The 24,195-nt window shown below is 37.8% G+C and overlaps 4 protein-coding genes across 11 annotated transcripts; 1 reads left to right on the top strand and 3 right to left on the bottom strand.

Annotated features, from left to right (window-relative positions):
* Nucleotides 1–2,147: 2,147 nt before the first annotated feature.
* LOC120006031 lies at nucleotides 2,148–2,980 on the bottom strand. The gene is made up of 3 exons (XM_038855909.1): nucleotides 2,915–2,980; nucleotides 2,692–2,832; nucleotides 2,148–2,417 (listed from the first exon to the last, which is right to left on the bottom strand). Exons 1-3 carry the CDS (start codon nucleotides 2,978–2,980, stop codon nucleotides 2,148–2,150), a joined length of 477 nt encoding a protein of 158 aa, XP_038711837.1.
* Nucleotides 2,981–7,625: 4,645 nt separating this feature from the next.
* Nucleotides 7,626–8,129, top strand: LOC120006298 (EG45-like domain containing protein). Its single transcript, XM_038856300.1, has 2 exons — nucleotides 7,626–7,734; nucleotides 7,852–8,129. Exons 1-2 carry the CDS (start codon nucleotides 7,626–7,628, stop codon nucleotides 8,127–8,129), a joined length of 387 nt encoding a protein of 128 aa, XP_038712228.1.
* Nucleotides 8,130–15,334: 7,205 nt separating this feature from the next.
* LOC120006296 (haloacid dehalogenase-like hydrolase domain-containing protein 3) lies at nucleotides 15,335–18,365 on the bottom strand. Of its 5 annotated transcripts, none has more exons than XM_038856298.1 (6): nucleotides 18,241–18,365; nucleotides 18,025–18,153; nucleotides 17,716–17,830; nucleotides 16,464–16,864; nucleotides 15,981–16,187; nucleotides 15,335–15,746 (listed from the first exon to the last, which is right to left on the bottom strand). In XM_038856298.1, exons 4-6 carry the CDS (start codon nucleotides 16,719–16,721, stop codon nucleotides 15,444–15,446), a joined length of 768 nt encoding a protein of 255 aa, XP_038712226.1. In that variant the 5' UTR covers nucleotides 16,722–16,864; nucleotides 17,716–17,830; nucleotides 18,025–18,153; nucleotides 18,241–18,365; the 3' UTR covers nucleotides 15,335–15,443. The 5 variants fall into 5 exon arrangements, with proteins under 5 accessions (XP_038712226.1, XP_038712223.1, XP_038712227.1 ...); XM_038856295.1 differs by having other exon boundaries at nucleotides 17,716–17,793; XM_038856299.1 differs by having other exon boundaries at nucleotides 17,716–17,789.
* A 1,387-nt stretch (nucleotides 18,366–19,752) lies between these two features.
* On the bottom strand, nucleotides 19,753–23,455 carry LOC120004958. 4 transcript variants are annotated; one of them, XM_038854346.1, is made up of 6 exons: nucleotides 23,142–23,455; nucleotides 22,663–22,818; nucleotides 22,313–22,408; nucleotides 22,092–22,212; nucleotides 21,449–21,623; nucleotides 19,753–20,391 (listed from the first exon to the last, which is right to left on the bottom strand). In XM_038854346.1, the coding sequence occupies exons 1-5, from the start codon at nucleotides 23,430–23,432 to the stop codon at nucleotides 21,451–21,453; spliced, it is 837 nt and encodes a 278-aa protein (XP_038710274.1). In that variant the 5' UTR covers nucleotides 23,433–23,455; the 3' UTR covers nucleotides 19,753–20,391; nucleotides 21,449–21,450. The 4 variants fall into 4 exon arrangements, with proteins under 4 accessions (XP_038710274.1, XP_038710273.1, XP_038710271.1 ...); XM_038854345.1 differs by lacking the exon at nucleotides 19,753–20,391 and adding an exon at nucleotides 20,525–20,957; XM_038854343.1 differs by lacking the exon at nucleotides 19,753–20,391 and adding an exon at nucleotides 20,525–20,896.
* Nucleotides 23,456–24,195: the final 740 nt, after the last annotated feature.

The following is a 24,195-nucleotide window of genomic DNA, read 5'->3' as shown; positions in this document are numbered from 1 at the left end:
GGGAGAGCGAGGAGCGCAAAGATGGGGAAGAAGATCTGTTTGTTTCTGGAGATAATTTTGATTGAATCGAGGAGGATGTGGAGGCAGGAGCTGGAGGAGGATGATTTGGTTGACGAAGGTCTTTCTTTCTCCTGGGGAAGTCCAATGGAGTCCCGTTCGGACATTTTCGGTTCTCAAGAGAAGTTTGTTTGGTGGGTGCGTCTTCGTCTATAATCTTCCTGGTTCCGGTTAAGGCGGAGAAGTTGTGGCGGATGATATTACAGAAATACCCTTATAGGTGGAATTTCCTAAGATGACACTCCCAAACACCCGAAGAAGACGACATTCCCAAGTCCCAAAGACGACGGCCGGCTTGTGGTTTTGTTGTGATCCATTAAACCAAACGCCGAAGTAGTGCTACACATACTCCCAACATTGTTAGACCTTCATTTTCTCGTTCAAATACATTAATCTGTAATATTGAAGGCTATAATCATTACCTTCGTGTTCTTCCTGCGTCTGGGTTTGGCTTCTCTTCTTCTTTTCAACATCCTCCTCGTCACTGCTGCACTCTGCCACCGCGGCCAACTTTTCCACCACGGCAATCCATCAGATGGGTTGCGTCCGAAACACCTCGAGAAGCTTCCCCAATGCAAGTTTTCGAATGGACGAGATTGCGAACGTGTGGTTTGTTTGGATGGAATTAGACAAGGGCAATGGTGCAGGAGGCTTGTGAATTGCGGTCACGTCTTCCATAAGAAGTGGATGTGGAAGGAGGAGGAGGAGGAGAAGCAAGTAGCAAATGGGCTTTTGGTCGGAGCAATTTGAGAGTATGTTAGATTTTGTAAGTTCCTTTTTCAAGCTTTGGTAAGTTTTTATGCATCTCTTGTTTCCCCTCCCCTAGCTGATTCCAACTATATTTCCGATGAATTCATGTAGCAACCCCCAGATTGTTTGGGGTTTAGCCGTTTAGGATTTGATAATGATGGTATGGTTGTTGAGTAAATTGTAAACTGCTGAATTTTTATTGTCAGTTGGTGTTTGTTTAACAGAAATGAGAAGCATAAACAACAGGAAGGTGGAATGTCATCTTTTGATTCTTCTGTTTTCTTGGTGACTATCTTAGATGATTGATGCTTGATTGTTGGAATGAGTTCTCTTTGTTTTTTGAATAAATTGATTAGAAAGAAAAATGGAAGCATTATTGGATTGGCTTAAGAGGAGGAGGAGGGCCCATTTGATGCCAAGAAGCTAAACATATATACCTTGAGAAAGTTTAGCCGACATTAATTCAGTTCCATTAAAATGGTTTTGCTTTTCTTGTAGCTTGCTTCTTAGGTTTTATCTTCTAGCTTTTCACTTCTCAGTGTAAAAAGGCTGGATTTGTATTTGCATTGGATGGCAACTACCCAGATTCTGGAATGGTGACACCTGCATAACATATATGCTCTCCTGTTGCTTGCATATTTTACAAACTTTCCTGTCTATGAATACTCAGAAAACAAAAGAAATAAACTTTCCCATAAGTCAAATGGAAAATGAAATGGCTCAGTAGGTTTAGGGAACAGAGGTAGCATTTCAGATTATTATGTTCTCCGGATTCATACCGGGAAACTATCAGGACTTCTAGTAGATTGTTTGGTTTCTAGGGAAAGATGCTACCTGGATGAGAACTTGGTACTATGAATTTCGGTGCTGAATTGCTTGAGCATATCAGTTTTTGTCTTCTGGCGAGTATAAAATACCTATGGCGGCATAATTCACTACCTTAAAAGGCTTATGATGTATGGGATACTGCAAATGCCTTGCTGATGAAAATCTTGATTAAAAAAAAATTAAGAAGTTCATCAAGAAGGGTCCTAACGTGGAGAGTTGGGTTTTAAGCTTCTTTGACAGAAAACTACAAGACTGGTAAGCAACTTAACAGTTCATAATTATGCATCATAGAAAAAGGGAAAAAAAATTCCTCTAATTCAATTGCTTTCCAACACAATATCAAATTATCAATAACAATGCTAGTACAAAGCCAATGTAATTATTTCCCCCACAAAAAAGAACACTTGAATCTGCCAAATTTTCATCATATATTGCATATCAAAGGTGGGCAAAACACAGGTAGGGGAAAAGAGAGAATTATACAAATATCAGCATCTTCAGCAAAGCGATGTCTATAAGTCCGTTGTCAACTTGTCTGGACTAAGCATTTCCTGTACTGCCACCAAGTCAGGAAGTACAATTGCACCAGATTTTATCCACTCCTTGGCATCAGGAGTCTTAAATCTGTCTAGTAGCAATGCATGCATTCCAACACTCTTGGCTAGCACGTAATCTTTGCGCATACTGTCACAGATATGCAGAGGTTCTTCCGGTGCAATATTTCCAGCCCTCTCAAATCTCAATAGCAATTTGATAAATTTTTGGGTCTGGTTTCTCGATACCTTCAAGGCCGGAGAACACTCCAAAGTCCCACTCGGATCCCTGGTTTTCTCAGAGAGAGAGACAGAGAGTGAGAGTCTGTGTCAGTATGTTTCCTATGCTTGCCAATCCAAACATAAATACAAACATACATTTATAGGGCCGCGATGCTGTAATGTTTCTTAGTGACAGACTCATTAGTGCCAAACCGTGGTCACCCAAATGGATCAAGCACACAAAGCAGCAGTGCAGCATTACAATAACAAGTACTACCGTTAGTAGAAAATAGTCATGTACCTGATTCAAGCCCAAGGCAGGAAGAATAACGTCCTTGTAACGGTATTCAGCATTGCTAATGAGGCCAACTGTAAGACCTTTTTCACGTAACCATCTCAGAAATGGCCGAGAGTCCGGGAAGACACTGTAAGGAGCTGATGACTCCAAGGATGCATATATGCGTCAAAACACCTTCTCAAATGTCTCTTCGCCGTAATCATATCCAGCCTGCCAGGAAACAAACATTATTTATCAAAATGTTGCTTAAGGAATCAAGAGAAACCTTGATAGCCCAAAACATCTCAGTCATGACCTTTGTTATTACCGCAAACTAAATAGCTAGCCACAAGGAGGGTACTCTTGCCATGTTAAGTTGAAAATGTGTGAATCATTGAAATAGTTGTTGTCTCCTCAAAGACATAAAGGACTGCTCAACACAATATGACATGCAATGATAAGTGAGGTATTCCTGGTAAAGTTATACCAGGATCAAAGATCCAGTTCTGAAAGAGTTGTGCTAGTGCAGAGTTTACAATAATTAATGCTAAGTAACAATGAAAAAAGAAACTTGACCATAGTAGACTAAGCTAAGGGTATTTCGCTCTATTCAATGAGATTCGAGCCATTTACAGTTCTTTACTTCAGAACTAGTGCACTAGGCTCAACTCCTCTGAGATACAACAACTCGACTCGGTCGTGTAGCTAACTTGAACATGCACTCAGATTGGTTAGCTCGAAACTCCAAAAACAACACCAACTTTCTTTGCCTAGAGAATATATGAGAGAGTTTTTTTCTACAGATAAGAGAGCTACCCAGATTCGCCGGGTCATGCAAGGGTCAGGTCCAAATTGAAAATCCATACCTCCCTATTAGAAATCCACACCTCCATACATGTCAACACTATTGTCCGCTTTGGGTTGTCCGGTTCTGTGAAAACCCAAATATAAAAAATAAAAATAAAAAATGGTGAAGTGTCCGGACACCTCGAGCAATTTGAGAACAGTTTTACACTCTGTCTCGATTTGTTCATAAAGTGTCCGGACACTTTTTGAGCCGTCCGGACACTCGACGATAAATTTCATTTTGAAACACATTGGGACAATTCTGGGTTTATTATTTTCACTGGTTTTATAGAAATAGCCGAGAGAGAGAGAGAGGGTGTGGAAAGAGGGTGATTTTGAAGGGAAACAAAGAAAAGGGAAGATTGATGCAAAGATTTGGGCTTACACAACTTGGATTTCCAGATCTTCACAAGATTAAGGTAAGTTTTACAAAGATTGAAGTTAGGGTTTTGTGGGTTTGGGTTGATTTCGTGAATTAGTAGGTTTTGGGTGTAAAACTTGATGATTAACCAAAATTTATACATATTGTTGTTAGATTTGAGCTTGGTTTGAGATTTGGTGTTGGATAAGAAGGGATTAAGGAAGGGTTTGATGAATTGTCTAAGGTAAGTGCATTATTGTGAATTTGTGTGTTGAAATTGATATTGTTGGAAGGGAAATGAGATGTAAATGTTATAAATTAGGTTATTTGAACTTGGAAGGTTGGTGGCTAGAGTTGTGGTGAAATTTTGCTCAAACGAGATAGGGATTTTCTTAACCCTTAATCTCAAACCACTATTGGCTACCCGAATTGTGTTAAATTCATTAGTTTCCGCCTTTTTGTTCAAGGGGAAACAAACCCTGGTTTGTATGTTATTGTGAACTCAAATTGCTATGTTGTGTGTTTAATGTTGAATGCATTACCCGTGGACACTCGATCATCTATCGAGTAGTCAATACTCTTGATCACATGTTTTAATGAATTTGCACGCAAATAAATTTTAGTAGCGTAACATTCATGTGTGATGTTGCATTTGTTGCATGGTGGAAGTGGAGAATTGGATTTTGGTACGTACGTCGACGTGTACTAGTGGTTCCGGTATTTGGCTCTAATGACACGGTTGATGGTACTTGTGAACATGCACTAGTGGTTTGGGTTAATTGGCTCTAGTGGCGTGGTATGGAATAATTGTGAGAGCATGTGCTAGTGGTTCCGTTTAATTGGCTCTAGCAATATGGCTCGGTTGGATGTACCGATTGCATTTGTGTGATGACATGACATATTGTTGCATTTCTTTATTTCTTATGACATTCCGGCCTTATTCCTTCTTTTAAACTTCTGTTCGATATCCCTACTGAGCCTCCTGCTCACCGTTTTATTTTTCCCCTCCTCAGGTGATATAGGTACTAGCGCTAGTGCTCCGACTACGGATCAGCAGGGAGGCGCATGACGTGGATGGCCTGGACTAGTGTTGGTGTGGTGGTTTGCTTTTATTATGTTTATGTAGTGTTTATGTTATGGATGAAGGATGATTTTGGTTGGTTAGGCCTGAGGCCTTGGTATGTATATGCATATGGGGATTTATGATTTGGGATGATATGGCCTGAGGCCCTGGATGATTATTTTGGTGGTATGAGAATTGTGTGGTTTAAATTGCTATATTTTGTGCAGGGGGAATTCTCCGAAATACGGGGAGGTGCTGCCGAATTTTTGTTTAAATCTTATTGCTTTTAAAATTGTGGATTAGGTTGATTTGAGCCCTTGTGTTAAGTGGCGGCACGTGGGTGCACACACGTGTTGCCAATAAGTCACGTTCCTGGGATGGGGCGTGACATGTTCCCGTGGATACATCGGGCCCGCACGGCTTTGTTTCTCCTTAGGCCCAACTCACTCAAGCCTAGGAAAATGCCTTGTTGCATATAGGAGGTGGGCTTTGGTCTTATAAACCACTTGGTTGGGCAATGCCCCACCGATATGGTATTCAACTCATAACACTCCTCCGCACTTGTGGGTTGGGTTATGCTAGACTCAACAAGTAGAGTAGAGGCTATGTCCAATAGGACCGAATTGCTCCAATACCATATCAGAAATCGACACACCCATACATGTCAACAATATTGTTCGCTTTGGGTTGTCAGGTTCCCGTGGATACATCGGGCCCGCACGACTTTGTTTCTCCTTAGGCCCAAGTAAGTGGGATAGGCCCAACTCACTCAAGCCTAAGAAAAGACCTTGTTGCATATAGGAGGTGGGCTTTGGTCTTATAAACCACTTGGTTGGGCAATGCTCCACTGATGTGGTATTCAACTCATAACACTCCCCCTCTTTCCTTACTCTTTTGCGCCCGTGGGTTGGATCCGTATCTAAGTCTTATCACATTTACTTGTTAATGTATTCTCTTATTACTTGACATTTACTCCCTTATTTTTTTCAATGTGAGACTTTAAGTTTCCCATTGAATTATAAGAGGTTAGGGCAACTCCAACAGAGATCTCAAGGAGATATGCATATTCGTAACCATTTATATGTATATTCATTTTAGAAGTTTTGTGAAGCCAACAGAGTTCGCAAATGGGGTCAAAAATTTGCAAACTCAGTTTTCGTTCCCAAATTTACGATCTCGGAGAGGAAAGAGAAAGAAGTTGCAAAACAACGCGAGAGGGAGAAAGCCGTTGTTCAACGGCTATGAATAGTGACAATCTACGTCTCCTCAACCCTCTTAATCCACCATAAAAGCAGAAAAAGACATGGAACTCATATCAGAACCATAGAAACTTTACTCACCGAGGTTGTCGTCATCATATGAACTTTGTCATAACCATTTATATGTACATTCATTTCAGAGGTTTTGTGAAGCCAACAGAGTTCGCAAATGAGGTCAAAAATTTGCGAACTCAGTTTTGGTTACCAAATTTACGATCTCAGAGAGAAAAGAGAAGGAAGTCACAAAACGACGCAGGGAACAGTGACGATCTACCTCTCCTCAACCCTCTTAATCCACCATAAAAGCAGAAAAAGACATAGATTTCATATCAGAACCATAGAAACTTTGTTCACCGACGTTGACATAATCATATGAACTTTACATAATTAATGCTAAATAACAATGAAAAGAAGATCAACTTGATCATAGTATGCTTTGTCTTGTTCAATTCATTTGTTATCAGCTCTCTACACATGGGATTAGGTAGATGGGATTGGGTAATTGCCTTATTAATTAGGGGTGTTTGCGGTCGGTTCGGTCAATTTTTTGGGGTTTTTTTGGCATTAAAATAACTGATCAAACAGTCGATTTTATCAATTTTTTTTGGTTTTTTGTCAGTTCAGTTCAGTTTTTAATGGAGAAATGTGCAACTTTGTATTATAAAAAACCGACCAATCATTTCGGTTTCGGTTTTGATGGTTTACGACCCTATTATTAATGGTTTGGTTTTGCTGATACATCCTTGTATTTCTAGCTACTATACTATGTGTTTGGATTTGGACTTTTGAAACTTTGTGTTTGAAACTTGGAACTTTGTGTTTGGAACTTGGACTTTGTTTATTTGCAACTTTGTGTTTGTGTTTAGATTTGGACTTTTGAAACTTTGTGTTTGGAACTTGAACTTTGTTTATTTGCAACTTTGTGTTTGGAGCTTGTGTTTGGTTCATAATTTGTCTATTTGGATCATGAATTGCTTAATGAAAGTTTGGCCAACTTTCACATTCCACAAGTTGTTTATTTGTTCTTTTGATCTTGCATTCAAATCTTCTTTTGTTTTTGTTTGGACATAATTGAATCTATTGGACCATTAACTTGTTCATGACTTCATGTAGGTATTTCATTTTGTTTTTTTAAAATTTTTGGGGTATATGTAAAAAAATAGTTATTATTTTATTATTTATTAAAAACATGTGATTCAACCTTCATTGTAACGATTGAATTTTGAAGAAAAAAAATTGAACATTTAGTCTTGACGGTTCGATGTACGGGTCGGTTTTAAGTGGTTCATATAGTCACTTGCTATGACTGCTAGCCACCCTCAGTTTGCTCCTATAAATAGGAAATTACACCGCACAATTGTAGGTCATAATCCGATACAAACATTGAGAAGAAACTAGTTTATTTAGAATCTCTAAGCAAGAGCTAGAAATGGCAATCTCCATGAAAGCTTTGGTTGTTGTTGGTCTTGTAGTGGTAGGCCTCATCTCTATGGCTTCGGCTGGACCCGGTATCGCCACTTTCTACACAGAATATGTTCGTAAGTATATATTATCATGTCTCCATACCAATTAAATTGTCATTGAATTCTAATTCAAGATATGTATTAATTTTTTTTATTTGATAAGCATGTATTAATTTTTGGTTAATGGAACAGCATCGGCATGTTATGGATTTGAAGACCAAGGAGTGATGATAGCAGCAGCAAGTCCTAAAATATACAACGATGGTGCTGCATGTGGAAGGATGTACAATGTCAGATGCACTGGTCCTACAAACCAAGGTATACCTCAACCTTGCAGAGGCAATGGCTTCACTGTGAAAGTTGTGGATCTTTGTCCTGGATGTCAAGGATCGGCCCTTGATCTCTCTCAAGAGGCTTTCTCTCAGATTGCCGACCCAGATGCCGGAAGAATCCACATCGAATTCAATTAGTGAGACCTTAAAAATTATATGATCATATAAGTTTCATCAAACATTTCAATTGCATGTTGTTTGCTTCATGAAAACAAGCTAATCACCCAAGTTTGTTGCCTTTGTGTTTTTAGGGTTTGAAGGTCTCCTAAGAGAGGACAAGCTATCAAGTACTTCAAGGCCAATAAAGATGCTCATTATCATAAATAAATAGATAAACACTTCTTAATCTGTGCGAAATTTTGATATGTATTACCATAAACAAACAATATCTATATATCTTTTTGAAACGGGAGAGGGGAGATTCGAATCCTGATCACCAGGGTGATACACACCATCCTTACCACTCCAACTAGTGACGCATAATAATAATAATAGTAGTAGTAGTAAAGTTTCACTTTATTATATCACATATTCTTTTGTCTTGTCCCTCTTTAAATAATAAATACATGATATTGCGCAAAAATTGGAGCTAAAACCTTTTTAGGCTACGTGTTGACTTGTCGTTAACAAGTCCGGGTCCCACGCAATGCGTAAGTTTATTCCATAAAACAAATCTATCATTGAGAAGGATGAATCGTTTCACTTTATTATATCACTTGTTCTTTTGTCTCGTCTCTCTTTAAATAATAAATACATGATATGCACGCAAGAATTGGAGCTAAATCCTTTTTAGGCTGCGTGTTGACTTGTCAACTAATGTTAACAAGTCGGGTTTCCACGCAATGCATGGGTTCATTTCATAAAACAAATCTATCATTGAGAAGAATGAATTGCAACCGTTCCTAGCAACCCTAATCATAATACATATGATCAGGTCTTCACGCAGGGAGTTGAATTGTTTCGTTCAATAAATTGCTATTTTGCAATCATTTCCATTTCGTAATTTTTTCTTAACACACAGTACGTCCACCTATGCACCAGTTAATCCCTCCACTCAAACTCATGACCTCTTGGTGATGGGAGACTGAGTATCCAACTCATTTATTGATATGATGTCACCATGCACTGAATGACTGTACGTCACGCACTGCTGGATGCTTTTAGGATGGATATTATTGTGGTATCTTTATCATTTTCCTAATTTGGGTGGTTGGGTTTGAGTGTGCTTTGTTAGGCTTCTAAATGTGCTATTTATGGGTGTATTTTTGGGATCATGAGTGATGCTGGGGTCGAAGAGATGAAGGGTTGTGTCTGTTGTTCTGTATTAAGGGTGGAGGTTTTCTGTTTCTGCTGGGTATCAACCTCTTTTGCCAGTGTAGCTTTTGTTCCCTTATGTTGATGTCTAGGACCTCATAAATTACATGCAATTCTGAGTCTTGGCACAGAGAACACTTAGCCTACACTCAGTACACAATACTCTCCATGAAAAGGGTGGCCATCGGGGCTCAGGACTACACAAACACGATATATATTGACATTAAATCCTCAAATTATGGCATAATTTGCTCCTCAAATTATGGCATAATTTATCCCATAATTTGCTCCTCAAATTATGGAACCTTTGTCCCATAATTTGCTCATCAAATTATGGAACATTTGTCTTAAAGTGTAATGTTTGATCCTTATATATATGAGGTTGTAATTTGATTAACATACATACACATCAAATATTGCCTCTATTCTTCTCTACAATTGCTCCTATTTTTCTACATGGTATCGGAGCAGGTCATGCTGTAGAAACATTACAGGGAAATATGGTAAATTATACCTCAAATCCAATTTCCCTTATAAATGAGTTTGCAACCTATCTTCAGGAGATGGGAAGAGTAAATTACACCTCAAATTCAATACATGGAGCTTCTGGTATAGGACACTCTAATTCCACAACCCTCCTTGGTAAGTTTGCTGGGTTCTTATCAAACTCGGGACATCAATCCAATGACAACTTTGAAGGTATTTTCAGTGCATTCTCTACTGCTATAGAATTTAATACCATGCATTATTTTTGGATTGTTGATTCTGGTGCCACCGATCATATGACAAATAAATTAACCAATTTGTCTGACTTCAAAAATTTTTTTACTCCATCCCATGTGTCAATTGCCAATGGGAATGGTGTTCCTGTTCTTGGTGAAGGTAAACTTAAATTGTTGTCTAAAGATGTGACTTCAATGGCTTTATATGTTCCATCTTTTCCAGTCAAGTTACTTTCGGTTAGAAAACTCACTCAAGCTTTAAATTGCTGTGTTATATTTCTTCCTCATGAGGTACTTTTTCAAGATCTTGTCACTAAGAAGATCATTGGTAGAGGATTTTTTCTACAAGGTCTTTACTACATCTCAGGAAATTTTCAACCTAGCAAAAGTACTCAAGTCTCGTTTTTTCCTTCTTCCTCGGCAGATCATGTTCTCTGGCATCAGCGTTTAGCACATCCTTCAGATAATATTCTCACTAAATTGTTGCCAAATGTTGATACCAATTATTTTTCTTGTGAAATTTGCCATTTGTCAAAATCTACTAGATTACCTTTTGTGTCTTCTTCTTCTAGAACTACTAGAATGTTTGAACTTGTTCACTCCGATGTTTGGGGACCTACTCTTGAATCAATTGATGGTTTTAAATACTTTGTTACATTTATTGATGATTTCTCACGTGTTACTTGGGTATACTTGTTGAGATCAAAAAGTGAAGTTATGAATATCTTTAAAGATTTTCATATGCTTGTTCAGACTCAATTTTCCTCTAAAATTCAAACACTTCGTTCTGATAATGGCACAGAATTCATGTCTAAAAATATGACACAGTATTTATATTCTCATGGCATTGTGCATCAGACTAGTTGTGTTGGTACTCCTCAACAGAACGGAGTAGCAGAACGCAAAAATAGAGACTTGTTGGAAAAAACTCGTGCTTTGATGCTTCACATGCATGTTCCAAAAGTGTTTTTGGTCTTATGGAGTATTAGCAGCAGTTTATATCATTAATCAGCTTCCGAGCCGAGTGCTGTCTTTTAAATCTCCCCTTGAAGTTTTGCAGGGGAAAACTATTGATGTGTCTCACTTGAAAGTATTTGGTTGCACTTGCTTTGTGCATATACAAGCAGCTCATCGTGATAAGCTTGATGCCCGAGCTGCTAAGTGTATTTTTCTGGGGTATTCTTCGACCCAGAAAGGGTATAAATGTTATCATCCTGATTCTCGAAGATTATTTATCTCCAGAGATGTTATGTTTGAAGAAGCAACACCTTATTATACAAATTCTCAAGATGATTTAGAGGACGTGTTTCCCTTGCCTATATCCGAGATTATTTCTGAAGGGGTTCCTCACAAGCCTAATATTGCTGAGTTTGTTCCGCACCAGGCCACTGAAAATCCTCCAACTGGACAAGCTGAACTCCTTCCAAATGTGCTAGCTGAAAATTTGGTTGAAAATCCTCCAGTCGAACAGCCCGAGAATCTCCAAGATGTGCATGTGCTTGCTTCCACTAATAATCATGAGGTTTCACCGTCATTGGTTCGACGGAATCCTACTCGAAATCGCGTCCCTCCAACAAAACTTCAAGATTATGTCACTTTTTCTGCCTGCCATCCTCTCTCCAAGTATGTCACTTATCATCGTCTTTCCTCAGCTCATGTGGCATTTCTCACCGCTATTTCTACTGTTCATGAACCTAAGAATTTCAAGGAAGCAAATTCTCAGGAAATATGGCGACAAGCTATGGGTGAAGAGCTTCAAGCTCTTGCTGAAAATCAAACTTGGAGTGTTGTTAAACTTCCTCCTGGAAAACAACCAGTGGGGAACCGCTGGGTATATAAAACTAAATTTCACTCGGATGGCACCATTGATAGACATAAAGCTCGCCTTGTGGCCCAGGGATTTACTCAAACCTTTGGTGTAGATTACAAAGAGACGTTTGCTCCTGTTGCTAAGATGAATACAGTGCGTACTCTCCTCTCAGTTGCCGTAAATTGTGGATGGTCTATGAGTCAAATGGACGTCAAAAATGCTTTCCTTCATGGGGATCTTGAAGAAGAAGTCTATATGAAACTACCTCCAGGACATCCACAGAGTTCAGATTCTTCCTTGGTTTGTCACCTACACAAATCAATCTATGGGTTGAAACAATCTCCGCGTGCTTGGCACGCCAAGTTAAGTACCGTTCTTCAAGAGGTTGGTTTCTCTCGCAGTACAGCTGATTCTTCCTTGTTCATTCGTCATTCTTCCAATACTATAGTGGTGGTCCTAATTTATGTTGATGATCTTATTATTGCTGGGAATAGTATTGATGCTATTTCTCAACTCAAAACCACTCTTCGATCTCGATTTCCTATTAAGGATCTTGGTTCCTTAAATTACTTTCTTGGCATTGAAATGGCAGTTTCCAGCAAAGGTTTATTTCTAAATCAAAGGAAGTATATTCTTAATTTGCTAGAGGAAACCGAAATGATGAATTCAAAGCCAGCATCCACTCCACTGGATAGCAAATTAAATCTTGATACAGCCAGTGAACCTTTACAAGGAGTTAGTGATTACCAACGGTTGGTTGGTAAGCTCATTTATCTCACTATTACTCGACCTGACATTGCTTATGGTGTAAGTCTTGTTAGCCAGTTCATGCACGCTCCTACTCTTTTCCATTTGGGCATTGTCAAACGAATCTTACGTTATCTCAAGGGTTCTATTGGTCGTGGCATAGTTCTAGCTAAGCACGGTCACTTACGGATTACAGGATATAGTGATTCTGATTGGGCTGGAAATGCCCTTGATCGAAAGTCCACTTCCGGCTATTGTATGTTTGTTGGTGGAAATCTTGTTTCTTGGCGTAGCAAAAAACAACATGTGGTTGCTCGTTCTAGTGCTGAAGCTGAATATCGTGCAATGGCATCCAGTGCATGTGAACTAATATGGCTTAAGAGTTTGCTCGCAGATTTGGGTTTTCCAAGTAGTCTTCCTATGACTCTCTTTTGTGATAATCAGGCTGCTATGCATATTGCTGCTAATCCCGTGTTTCATGAACGCACAAAACATATTGAAGTTGATTGTCATTTTATTCGTCATCAAGTTCAGAATCAAGTTATTCAAACAGTTTACACTCGAAGTCATGATCAACTTGCTGATGTTTTTACAAAGGTTTTGTCTTCTGGTCATTTTCACCGATTATTGTCCAAGCTTGGCTCAATCAATCCTCTTGATCCAGCTTGAGGGGGAGTATTGACATTAAATCCTCAAATTATGGCATAATTTGCTCCTCAAATTATGGCATAATTTGCTCCTCAAATTATGGCATAATTTGTCCCATAATTTGCTCCTCAAATTATGGAACCTTTGTCCCATAATTTGCTCATCAAATTATGGAACATTTGTCTTAAAGTGTAATGTTTGATCCTTATATATATGAGGTTGTAATTGTATTGTTTGATTAACATACATACACATCAAATATTGCCTCTATTCTTCTCTACAATTGCTCCTATTTTTCTACAATATATAACAAGTCATAGTGCCAGACACCTCAATAATTTTTTTACTGCAAAGAAAATAATATACTATTACCATGTATTTAACTAATGTAAGAGTACTCCAATCATGTGTATTAGTATTCTCATACTCCCAGCCAACTCTAGTTACATGTATTTTTATATGTAACTATAATATATATAACTAATGTATTTTTATATGTAACTAATGTATTAGTATTCTCATACTCCCAGCCAACTCTTTGGAGAAGATATTAAGTGGTTCCGATACGTCACATTATATGCTGATGTGGTATAGCATAACCAATAGGGTGCAATGTTAATTCACCGATGGAAGGTGATTATTAATCGGTGGAGAATGAAAATTGTTACTGTGGAGTTTTTGGCTTGTTTCTGCATCTGTTACTATTGTTACCGTCCAAACATTTAGGCCAATTTCAGGTCAGAAGAGCATCTGTCCAGACAGATATCCAAGAAGTCCAGACACCTGACAAGATACTACAATTCGCCTGACAACTTTAAATAGCATTTTAGGGCTTTTTTGTTTGTAATCTTGAAACACAGAGAGAGAGAGAGAGAGCACTTGCAAAGGGGAAACACTTGAGAGAGAATGGAGGGATCCAAGAGATAGGCGAGAGAGCAGCTCTTGGGGTTCTGATCGCCTTCTGGGTAAGTGAGTTTCTTATCTTTGTTGTCTTCTCTATTGGTTTCTTGTTGAGAGAACTTGTAGGAACAAGATAGCGTCTAAAGTGGGTTTGTTCTACATATATTGGGTAGTATCTCGTTTGTAAACTTCTACATATAGTGAAATTGCTTCTTTGTTGTCCGTGGACGTAGGTCTTTGTGTGCCGAATCATATATATCGTCATTTTGACTTTTTATCGCTTTGATATTATTGGTTGTTTGATTCTCTACTTAGCTTAGGTTGGATTTGTTTGATTCAGTCAATCGATTTGGTGCTATTATTGTGGGTATTATTGGTGATTTTCAATAAATTGGTATCGGAGTCTAGATTTGTGATTCTTGGATTCTCGGGGTTTTCACTTGTGGTTTAGCTAGTTGTTTCACACCTTAGGCCCTTGATTTTCGCTTGGGATTGACTGAGTATTGTTGGGTAGAAGATGAGTGAGAAGAATCTAAAGAGAGATACATCATCATCGTCATCTTCTACATTGGGTTCATCTTATGGGATAGCTATTTCGAATGTTACGTTTAAAGTAGAGAAGTTTGATGGAATAGCTATTTCAGTTGTGTTTGTAAAAAAAATTGAAATTACTAGGGCAAAGGACTTGGGACAGAAACTTGAGGCCAATTTCATGACGAAGAGTATTGAGAATAGGATCTATTTGAAGAAGAAGTTGTTTCGTTTCCAAGCAAGTAGCACTATGTCAGATCATTTGAGTGAGTATGAGAAGATATTGGCTGATTTGGAGAATTTGGAAGTCACAATCCAATGAGGAGGATAAAACACTACTACTTCTACTGAATTCACAAGCTTGCCAATTTACAAAAAAAATTTGCTCTCTGTAGAACCCTAAAGAAAATTCCAACTGTAGGGGATGTCATTCCTGTGTGGTTTCTGGAACCCTAAGAAGTTCATCTAGACGGGTCCTAACACGGAGAGTTGGGTTTTTAGCCTCTTCGACAGAAAACGACAAATCTGGTAGGCAACTTCACAGTTCATAATTATGCATCATAGAAAAAATGGAAAAAAAAAAATCCTCTAATTCAATTACTTTCCAGCACAATATCAATAACAATGCTAGTACAAAGCCATTGTAATTATTTCCCCCACAAAAAAAAAAAAACACTTGAATCTGCCAAAGTTTCATCATATATTGCATATCAAAGGTGGGCGACACAGGTAGTGGAAGAGAGAATTACACAAATATCAGCATCTTCAGCAAAGCGATGTCTATAAGTCTGTTGTCAACTTGTCTGAACTAAGCATTTCCTGTACTGCCACCAAGTCAGGAAGTACAATTGCACCAGATTTTATCCACTCCTTGGCATCAGGAGTCTTAAATCTGTCCAGTAGCAATGCATGCATTCCAACACTCTTTGCTGGCACGTAATCTTTGCGCATACTGTCACCGATATGCAGAACTTCTTCCGGTGCAACATTTCCAGCCCTCTCAATTGCAATTTGATAAATTTTTGGGTCTGGTTTCTCGATACCTTCAAGGCCGGAGAACACTCCAAAGTCCCACTCGGATCCCTGGTTTTCTCAGAGAGAGAGACAGAGAGTGAGAGTCTGTGTCAGTATGTTTCCTATGCTTGCCAATCCAAACATAAATACAAACATACGTTTATAGGGCCGCGATGCTGTAATGTTTCTTAGTTACAGACTCATTAGTGCCAAACTGTGGTCACCCAAATGGATCAAGCAAACAAAGCAGCAGTGCAGTACTACAATAACAAGTGCTACCGTTCGTAGAAAATAGTCATGTACCTGATTCAAGCCTAAGGCAGGAAGAATAACGTCCTTGTAACGGTATTCAGCATTGCTAATGAGGCCAACTGTAAGACCTTTTTCACGTAACCAACTCAGAAATGGCCGGGAGTCCGGGAAGACACTGTAAGGAGCTGATGACCCAAAGGACGCATATATGCGTCGAAACACCTTTTCAAATGTCTCTTCGTCGTAATCATATCCAGCCTGCCAGAAAACAAACATTATTTATCAAAACGTTGCTTTGATGGAATCAAGGGAAACATTGATAGCCCAAAACATCTCAGTCATGACCTTTGTTATTACCGCAAACTACATAGCCACAAGGAGGCTACTCTTGCCATGTTAAAAAGTTGAAAATGTGTGAATCATTGAAATAGTTCTTGTCTCCTTAAAGACATTATGAACTGACTCAACACTGTATGACATGCAATGATAAGTGAAGTATTCCTGATAAAGTTACACAAGGATCAATGATCTCACCCCGACAAAGGAATTTCTCACACATGTCTTCCACCAGACAATGTTAGGCATCTTAGCTGCATGCCCAAAACAAGGATATTCTCTCGCCATTTCCGTGTAAGCATATTTGAAGCCCTCATGCACACGCTTATAATCAGGGCAAGGTAGTCCAACAGATTTTGCTGCCATGCAATAGTAGTCACCGAGCTCCCCTTTGTAAGCTATTAGTGTACCAGTAACATCAAGAGTGATACAGCGTAGTTTAGACAGCAAAGACATTGCAAAAACTGTGCAGCAGATGTTTACAACAAACGAACTCCAAAATCTTCTGCCAAGAAAACTGAATTTCTACTTATCATTGATGAATCCTCATCAAATTATAACATCTTGGCTCAGCTCGGTTTTTTACTGATTCAACTTGTCTGCATCCAATAATTTAAAGCACAATAAGGAACTAAATAATTATACATCCGCTAAAGGAATCAATAAAATTCCCAAAACAGATAGTTCCGAAGAAAGTACACAACGCATCCAATCATCGAATTATAAGAATCCCAAAAACAGGATGGAGCTATGCAAATGGTTGGGTTAATGGATCAAAAAGTCAGAATGCAGGTAAATAAGAACTATTTTGCAGCCTTATGTGTCCACTAAAACAAAATACGAGAACTATCAAATAGCAAAGGCAGTTCTCATCGATGTGTCAAGAAAAGCTAATCTCTTCACAGTTTATATCAGATTGGCAAACAATAGTATAACCGACTTCTGAGCAGCATGGTGTACCTCTGACGGGGAACTAGCCCACAGTTCAAAGCACACATATGAGAAGGATGATTATACCGTCTATATGTATCAACAAAGAATATTGTTTGAAAATTAGGTGGCAAAATACGAACCAATTGATTAAGTTATATACCTCATCACCATTTGGTTAAATGGTACACACATGAGTTTAAATACTTCCTCCAAAACTCGTCAACAAAGTATTTTCTTTTCTATGATACCACATTGAATTAGGAAGAAACATAGAAACCTTATCCACTTTCATGTCCACAAGATTGCGAAATCTAGAGATTAAGTAGAATCAATTGCACTTGCTGTTTGATGTGGGACTTAATCCTACGATTCGACAATCTCTCACTCATCAAGACCCATAGAAAAATCTTATCATCAATGCCTTTGTTTAATTCAACACAGAAAAATCAGAGATTTAACTAAAAAAGAAGCTGACTTCAATCAAAGAAATCGGCAATCAGAGAACTTTGATTGATACCTGTGATGATGAACTTTCATTAAAATGTACACAACCCAATTAATCTCGAGCCTCAGCCACCAACATTTTGTCTTCTTTCTTCATATATGGAAGAGAGGAGACACAAAATTGATGTCTAATCAAGGAACCAGTAAACAATCACAACGAAAGCAAACTTTTCAATATTAAAACGCATTGCAAGTATAATCGGGCAGAGTTTGACAGAGGATAAAAGCAGTCCCAAAGAGCAAAGTAAGATTCCATGTACAAATAGAAGCAATACAAGAAAAATCGAAGAACCCATCAAGCAGAAAGAATTATATAACGTACCCAAAAGCTCAGAAGAAGGAGAAGCTAATTTGCTTCGACGAAATCGCCATTGTTTTCTTTGCTTTGGAGTGTTGAAGGTTCTTTCTTGCGACTTCAGCTTTAGCAGACTGCGTGGTCCCGAAGCCAAACCTGAAAATAAACTTCTATATATAGATATATCGCTATATTAATGGCTGATACAGAGAACTGGGGAGTAAAGGCGTCTTCTTCAAGTACCTTGTTTTTTTCAAAAACAAGTTCTGATATTCCTGTTTTTGTTTAGTCTCCCTATCCTTCACTAATTCTTTTTTATTTGTTCCTTCCCACCAATTTAATAAATATATTAATATATAATTCCTTTACTCTAATTATCATCCTTATCCAAATTTCCTACCCTTTTCTGTTCCTTGAGTAAAATATATGGAGTATTTATATTTTTAATAATAATCCATTGGGGTACACTATTCATACTTCTCCATTTTTAATTCTTGATTTAATCTGAAAGTTCCAACCATTTTGGGTCAGCTTTAATAAATAATTATGTGGTTGGTGGAAACTATTCAAATTCTAAAAATTATACAAAAATGTTTTGGAATTGAATATTTACTCTTGTATTTGGTCAAAATTAGGAGATTAAATTACATCAATTAATGTGTACAGACAGACTTGCCAAACACATGCAGGGAAAGACTTAAGAACAAAACCCAAGGTGGAGATAGTACAAACTGACCAAACAGCAATGATACCGATGTTGTTCACTTCAAAAGAAAAAAAAGTACTGAATTATTTCTGTCACCCAAAACCATGGACGCTAGCCTCTGGTTTTGTATGCAAAGTAGTAAACACGGCGCCTAAGGTTTTGCACCCAATTGTTTTGTGTGTTGCATGAGCCGAAACCACAGGCCCACATAAACTTCGCCTGGTATATGGACCTCGGCCCAATTTATCAGTTTGCGCCGACTAGTTTCAGTTGAGAGAAGCGACCATTTGGTAGTTATTTTAAGATGTTAGGGAAATCAAAAGCTAATGGACAAGATTTTATCGGTGAAGTTGCAACAATGGCAATGTGGTGAGACTCATTGGCTTTAGTGCTGAAGGATCAAACGGCGCTCTAGTATACGATTTTTTGTCTAAAGGGTCTCTTTTGACAAATAATTTTTTTATAAAGAACGATATAACTCCTTGAGTTGAGAGAAAATGTACGAGATCTCTCTCGGAGTCACACGAGGAATAGAATATCTACATAGAGGTAGTGAAATGCAGATCTTACACTTTGACATCAAGCCTCACAACATTCTTTTTGACAAGAATTTTGTTCCAAAGATTTTTATGATTTCGGACTAGCAAAACTATATCCAACAGTTGACAAAATTAAATATAGAAATTCAAAAATGGAGAAAAAAAATGAAGAAAATTTTGTTTCTGTTTCAATGGTGTTTTCTTCAAAGAGGGCTTAATTGACTCATTTAAGCAAAAAATGACATGCCTAGACATTTTTTGGAGGACACTTTTGAGTCGTTTTCTATCTCCAAAACCCAAAGTTTAAGGCCTAATCAAATATGGGGGGTTATAGGCTTACTTGTAAGAGGAAATAATTTCTTTACTAAAATCAAAGTTGGAAGTTGTTGGGAGGATGGACATATTGGATATAGTATGGGTAGGGAGAGATCTTTCAGAACCACGTCTTGAACTGGTATGCTGTAACATACAATTAAACATCCACCCTAATTCCAAAATGTAGCAAAACTCGTTCCAAGTAAAATAGATACAACATAAAGACAAATAGATCCAACATAACAAACAAATACGAGCACAAATCCTCTTCTACAAATTCAAATTAAACTCCAAATTTAAGCACGCAGAATATGCTAATTCAATCCCCTTGATCCCTTTCTTTTTTTGTGTTTTGATTGCCACGGTCAACCCTTGACATACTTGTTCCAGGCTATAAAAACATAACGAAAGTAGCTTCAGTTAACATAATTTAAGGAAATGTATAAATAGCCCAATTTCGATTAGCATTGTCCTCTTCTTCGACTTGCTCTTAGGTCCGCATTCTTTGTGAAAAGGATTAACATATGTAGATTTGCCAGCTGTCATTATCCTTGTAAACATAACTTCATGTAGTTCCCTTCTCCTCTTCTTCTTTGGTCTCTCCCACAGCTATTGCTATCACTACAAAGATGAATCTATTTTTCTGTTTTGTAACTTCTTGTTTCTCACACATGCAGTGCTTGAATACTCGCTGTAATCAAATGGATTAGTGAGCAGAACTTGGAGCAAAGGAATGCACAATGGGTAACCTTTATCTGGCTTATACTGAATATACAATGAAGGAATAACCAAGGTCCTTCTCTCATGTGGATGGACTCTTGCTGCTTCTGCTCCCTAAGAGTTGGTAAGGGAAACTATGTGAATTATAATATGTACTAGTGAGTGAAATCTGTGAAATATATCATGTTCTTATCGATCCGCCCTTGATCATAGTACTAGAAATTCTCAAGCAAAGATTCCCATGAACTAAGTCACAAAAGAAAAGTACAGATCATCGGTAAAGTAATACATTCATACAATGGAAAACCAGAATTTTGTTTTCCTGAACTTTGAAAAGTTAAGCAAATAATAAAGTCCATAATAATCCCTCCAATACAACCGCACTTACAATGCCAGAACAATAACAACTTGAGAGATGTTCAACATAGCAGCTGATACAGCACATAAGTAATGAAAAACAGCTGCAGAAACAAAATAAAGGAATCAACAAAGATTCATTTCCATGAGGTTTTCCTCGATAAGACATCTCTCCAGCAATCTTTTTTCTTTACTTTTTGTGAAAAGTAGAAGCACAACAGCAACTAGGAGGTCGATGATAGCCATCCTTACCAATAGATCACTGTGAAGAACCGAAGCATAGCATATGTGATTTAGAAATTAGGCCGTAGTTCCATTATTCCCTGGATCCATGATCAGCGCAAACATACAATAAACTCCCAAAGACACAGGAAAACTAGAAAAATATACGTTAATTTAGGTGATGAAACCATCCATCATGCAATCTATTGTCGAAAGCTTTAAAATAATATAACATGCCAATCAACAAGGAATTTCCAAATTTATTTCTCCTGTTTTTGAAGATAAAAGTTTAATGTACTAGAGGGCATTCACTGATTAAAGTACAGAGACCAATGTCAAACTAACTCTTAATGCCAAGAAAGTGCGAGGATTGAAATCATGGGAAACAACCAACTCATTCTACTAGATAAATAAAATAACGAAAACATCTTTTTTTTCATAAATGTCTATTTAACTGCCAACTATCTCACTAGACGTTCCATTTACAATTCAATTTAACAATATCAATATTAAGCATTTCCAAATTCCAACAGTAAAAAAGGGGGACAAAATAGTTATTGCATCATAAGCATATTATAACTTAATACAGTACCATCATAAGCCTTGTGTACCAGCAAGACCAAACCATAATAAAACCCTTCGAGGCCGATCAAGAAATCTCGCTTGCCATGCCGGCTCATCATTTTCATAAACAAATCCACTTTTCATGTACAACTTCTTTGCAGGTTCATTATCAACAGCAACATGGACATATAGATCCGTAATGCCTGAAAAGAATCCAAAAACTTCGTCAAACCTATACACAACTTAGAACAGGATTGTGGCTCTAGAGATTATCAGAGAAGAATGTCCACAAATGCAAAACGCATATCCAAGGATTTCCAAATCAAATTTACGATCAAAAGTGTGAATACATGCATACACAATGAGACAAACAAAAAGAAAGATTTTGGAGTCTAGGCAGTTAATCCACAACTCACCAGATTTCAACACCAAAGTTTGGACTATTTTCTACTTAATGTTCAAATTTTAAATTGCACACCTTGCTAAACAAACTCACTTCCAAATACCACTGATAGCAATGAAGCACAGTCTACATGACAACCAAAATTAATCACTTTTCACAGGCCTTCCTTTTATCCTAGTAAGTTTAAGAAAATGTTCACCAGTAGGAATTCTTAATTCAAAAAGAGACAGACAACTATGACAAGGTGCTGATCTGAAGAAGTAGATACCCCATTCTCGAGCAACTACTTTTGACTTAGCAACAAGTTCATAACCTAATCCATTCCTATGCAGTTCCTTGGCAACACAAACATTGCTCAGGTATGCCCTTGCAAAATCAGCTCCAATCCCCTGTTAAAGTAAACTCATATGCGGCTCAATAATGCCATTGCATATTACTAGAAATTATACAAGAAATAAATTATAAATTGTCATTCAGGTGAAGAATTACCTCGGGCTTCATTCCTGTTATTTCATCAGGAAGCCTAAGACACTGGTTAACATCAAGAGTCCCAACTACCACTCGATCTTCTCCATCATTGGTAAACTACAGAAAGTGCAAAGAAAAGTCTAATATGTGACAGCGTAGCAATTGAAATATTACTGCATACATATATTAAAAACAAATAATTTTAGTTTCAATGGTGGCGTTATGGTATAAGCAAATAAGTTGACATCCAATCTCAGTATAAACAATAAGTTGGATGCGCAGGGTTCCCCAATTCTCTAATTTGACTGAAACTTAAAGAACCAAATCTCTTAACCTAAAAAAAAAAAAAAAAACAAAGAAAACTAACAAACCTTACATGCTGCGCATAAATCATCTGCAGAGCTCGGTAACTGTGACAATGGAAGAGTAGCGTTTATGCAAGAAACTCTCCTAAAACCTTCCCTTTTCCCAGAAATACGTTCCTTCAGTGCTTCGAACTCACGCTCCGCCAAATACCTCTTATGATCCTAAGAGAACTTGAAAAATACAAAATATCATCAGCTCCATACAAAAGTCCAGAGAAAACTTGACTCTGCGGTACAACTCTGGTACAAGTCTTACATTAAGAAACTATCCTATTATCAGCATAAATATATGCTAATGTATGCAATGTGCAATCGTGTGGTTTTTAACCTCAAAAACAAAGTAAGATAATAATCTTAGGATCGAATTGATTTACACTTTCATTTCCACAAAATGGCATCAAATTGACAACACTTATTATGAACAAAAAAACAAAGAATTGTATCAAATAAACTGGCTAGTGGAACTGGTGCGGAGTGACTCTCACCTGGATAGCGTAGGAGGAGGGCTGGAATTCATAGAAAGATCGAACGCGGAGGCAGGCAGCGGCCCAGAGCTGGTCCTCCGATTCTGTTTCGGCGACAAGAAGAGAAGATTTGTCGATCTCGTGCGGCGCGCACACTTGAGAGACACTGATTGACCGCCGGCGGAGGTGCTGAAAGGGTGCGGGAGTAGAGGATTGATGTCCCAGAGGGTAGAGATAGGGGTAATATCGACAATTTGAAGAAGTTAATGGCCTGGACACTGTAAGAGGAGGAGACGAGGATAGGATCGCCATTGTTGCTTTAAGCTTCTCTACTAATTTTTAATTAGATCAGATGCTAAAAACCGCTTCTTTTATCGGTTTATCCGTTCGAGTCCGCCGTGTTATTTTTGGGCCGAATCATCAGTCCAAATGGGATCCTTTTTGGGCTCAGACTAAACGGTTTTCTGGGCCAACTGAATTCAAGGCAAAATTTAACAGAGACCGAGACGAGTTGAGTTGTATTGTATTCTATGGCTGGCTGTATGCATTGTCTCTGTGAGCTCATACCTTAAAATACGTAGGCCCAAACAAGCTCAACGGATCAATTTAAGTGTCCTGAAAATCAGTAGTGTTAGGGAGCCCAAGTTTTAATGGCCTAACTCAATCCAAACCTATGTGACAATATTGACTAAGCATGTGATAACACAAATTTGAAATATAATTTTTAATGACAAAAAATACCCCATCTCTTTAGACGATACATTCAATTCTCTTGATGGCATCATTATTTTTAACTTTTATTTCTCTTAAATGAAATTTCAAAACATTTTAACTCTCAAAATATATGTTAAAATTATTTTTGAAAAGAATGGAGTTTCATAAACAACGGATTCTGAATTATGCTTTTAAAAAAACAATGGATTCTGGATTAAAAACAATGGATTATGAACTGTGATTTCAAAAAATAATGGAATCTAGACTTAATACAATGGGATCCGATCTTGATTTATTTAACACCAAAACGGCGATAATATGAATTTTATATGATTTGGTACTTGCTTATCAAACTAATTGG

The sequence above is a fragment of the Tripterygium wilfordii genome, chromosome 9 (genome assembly GCF_013401445.1).
Source record: "Tripterygium wilfordii isolate XIE 37 chromosome 9, ASM1340144v1, whole genome shotgun sequence".
NCBI classification, from domain to species: Eukaryota; Viridiplantae; Streptophyta; class Magnoliopsida; order Celastrales; family Celastraceae; genus Tripterygium; species Tripterygium wilfordii.
The sequence above is the reverse complement of the archived record's forward strand: the minus strand, read 5'-3'. Positions and strand labels throughout refer to the sequence as shown.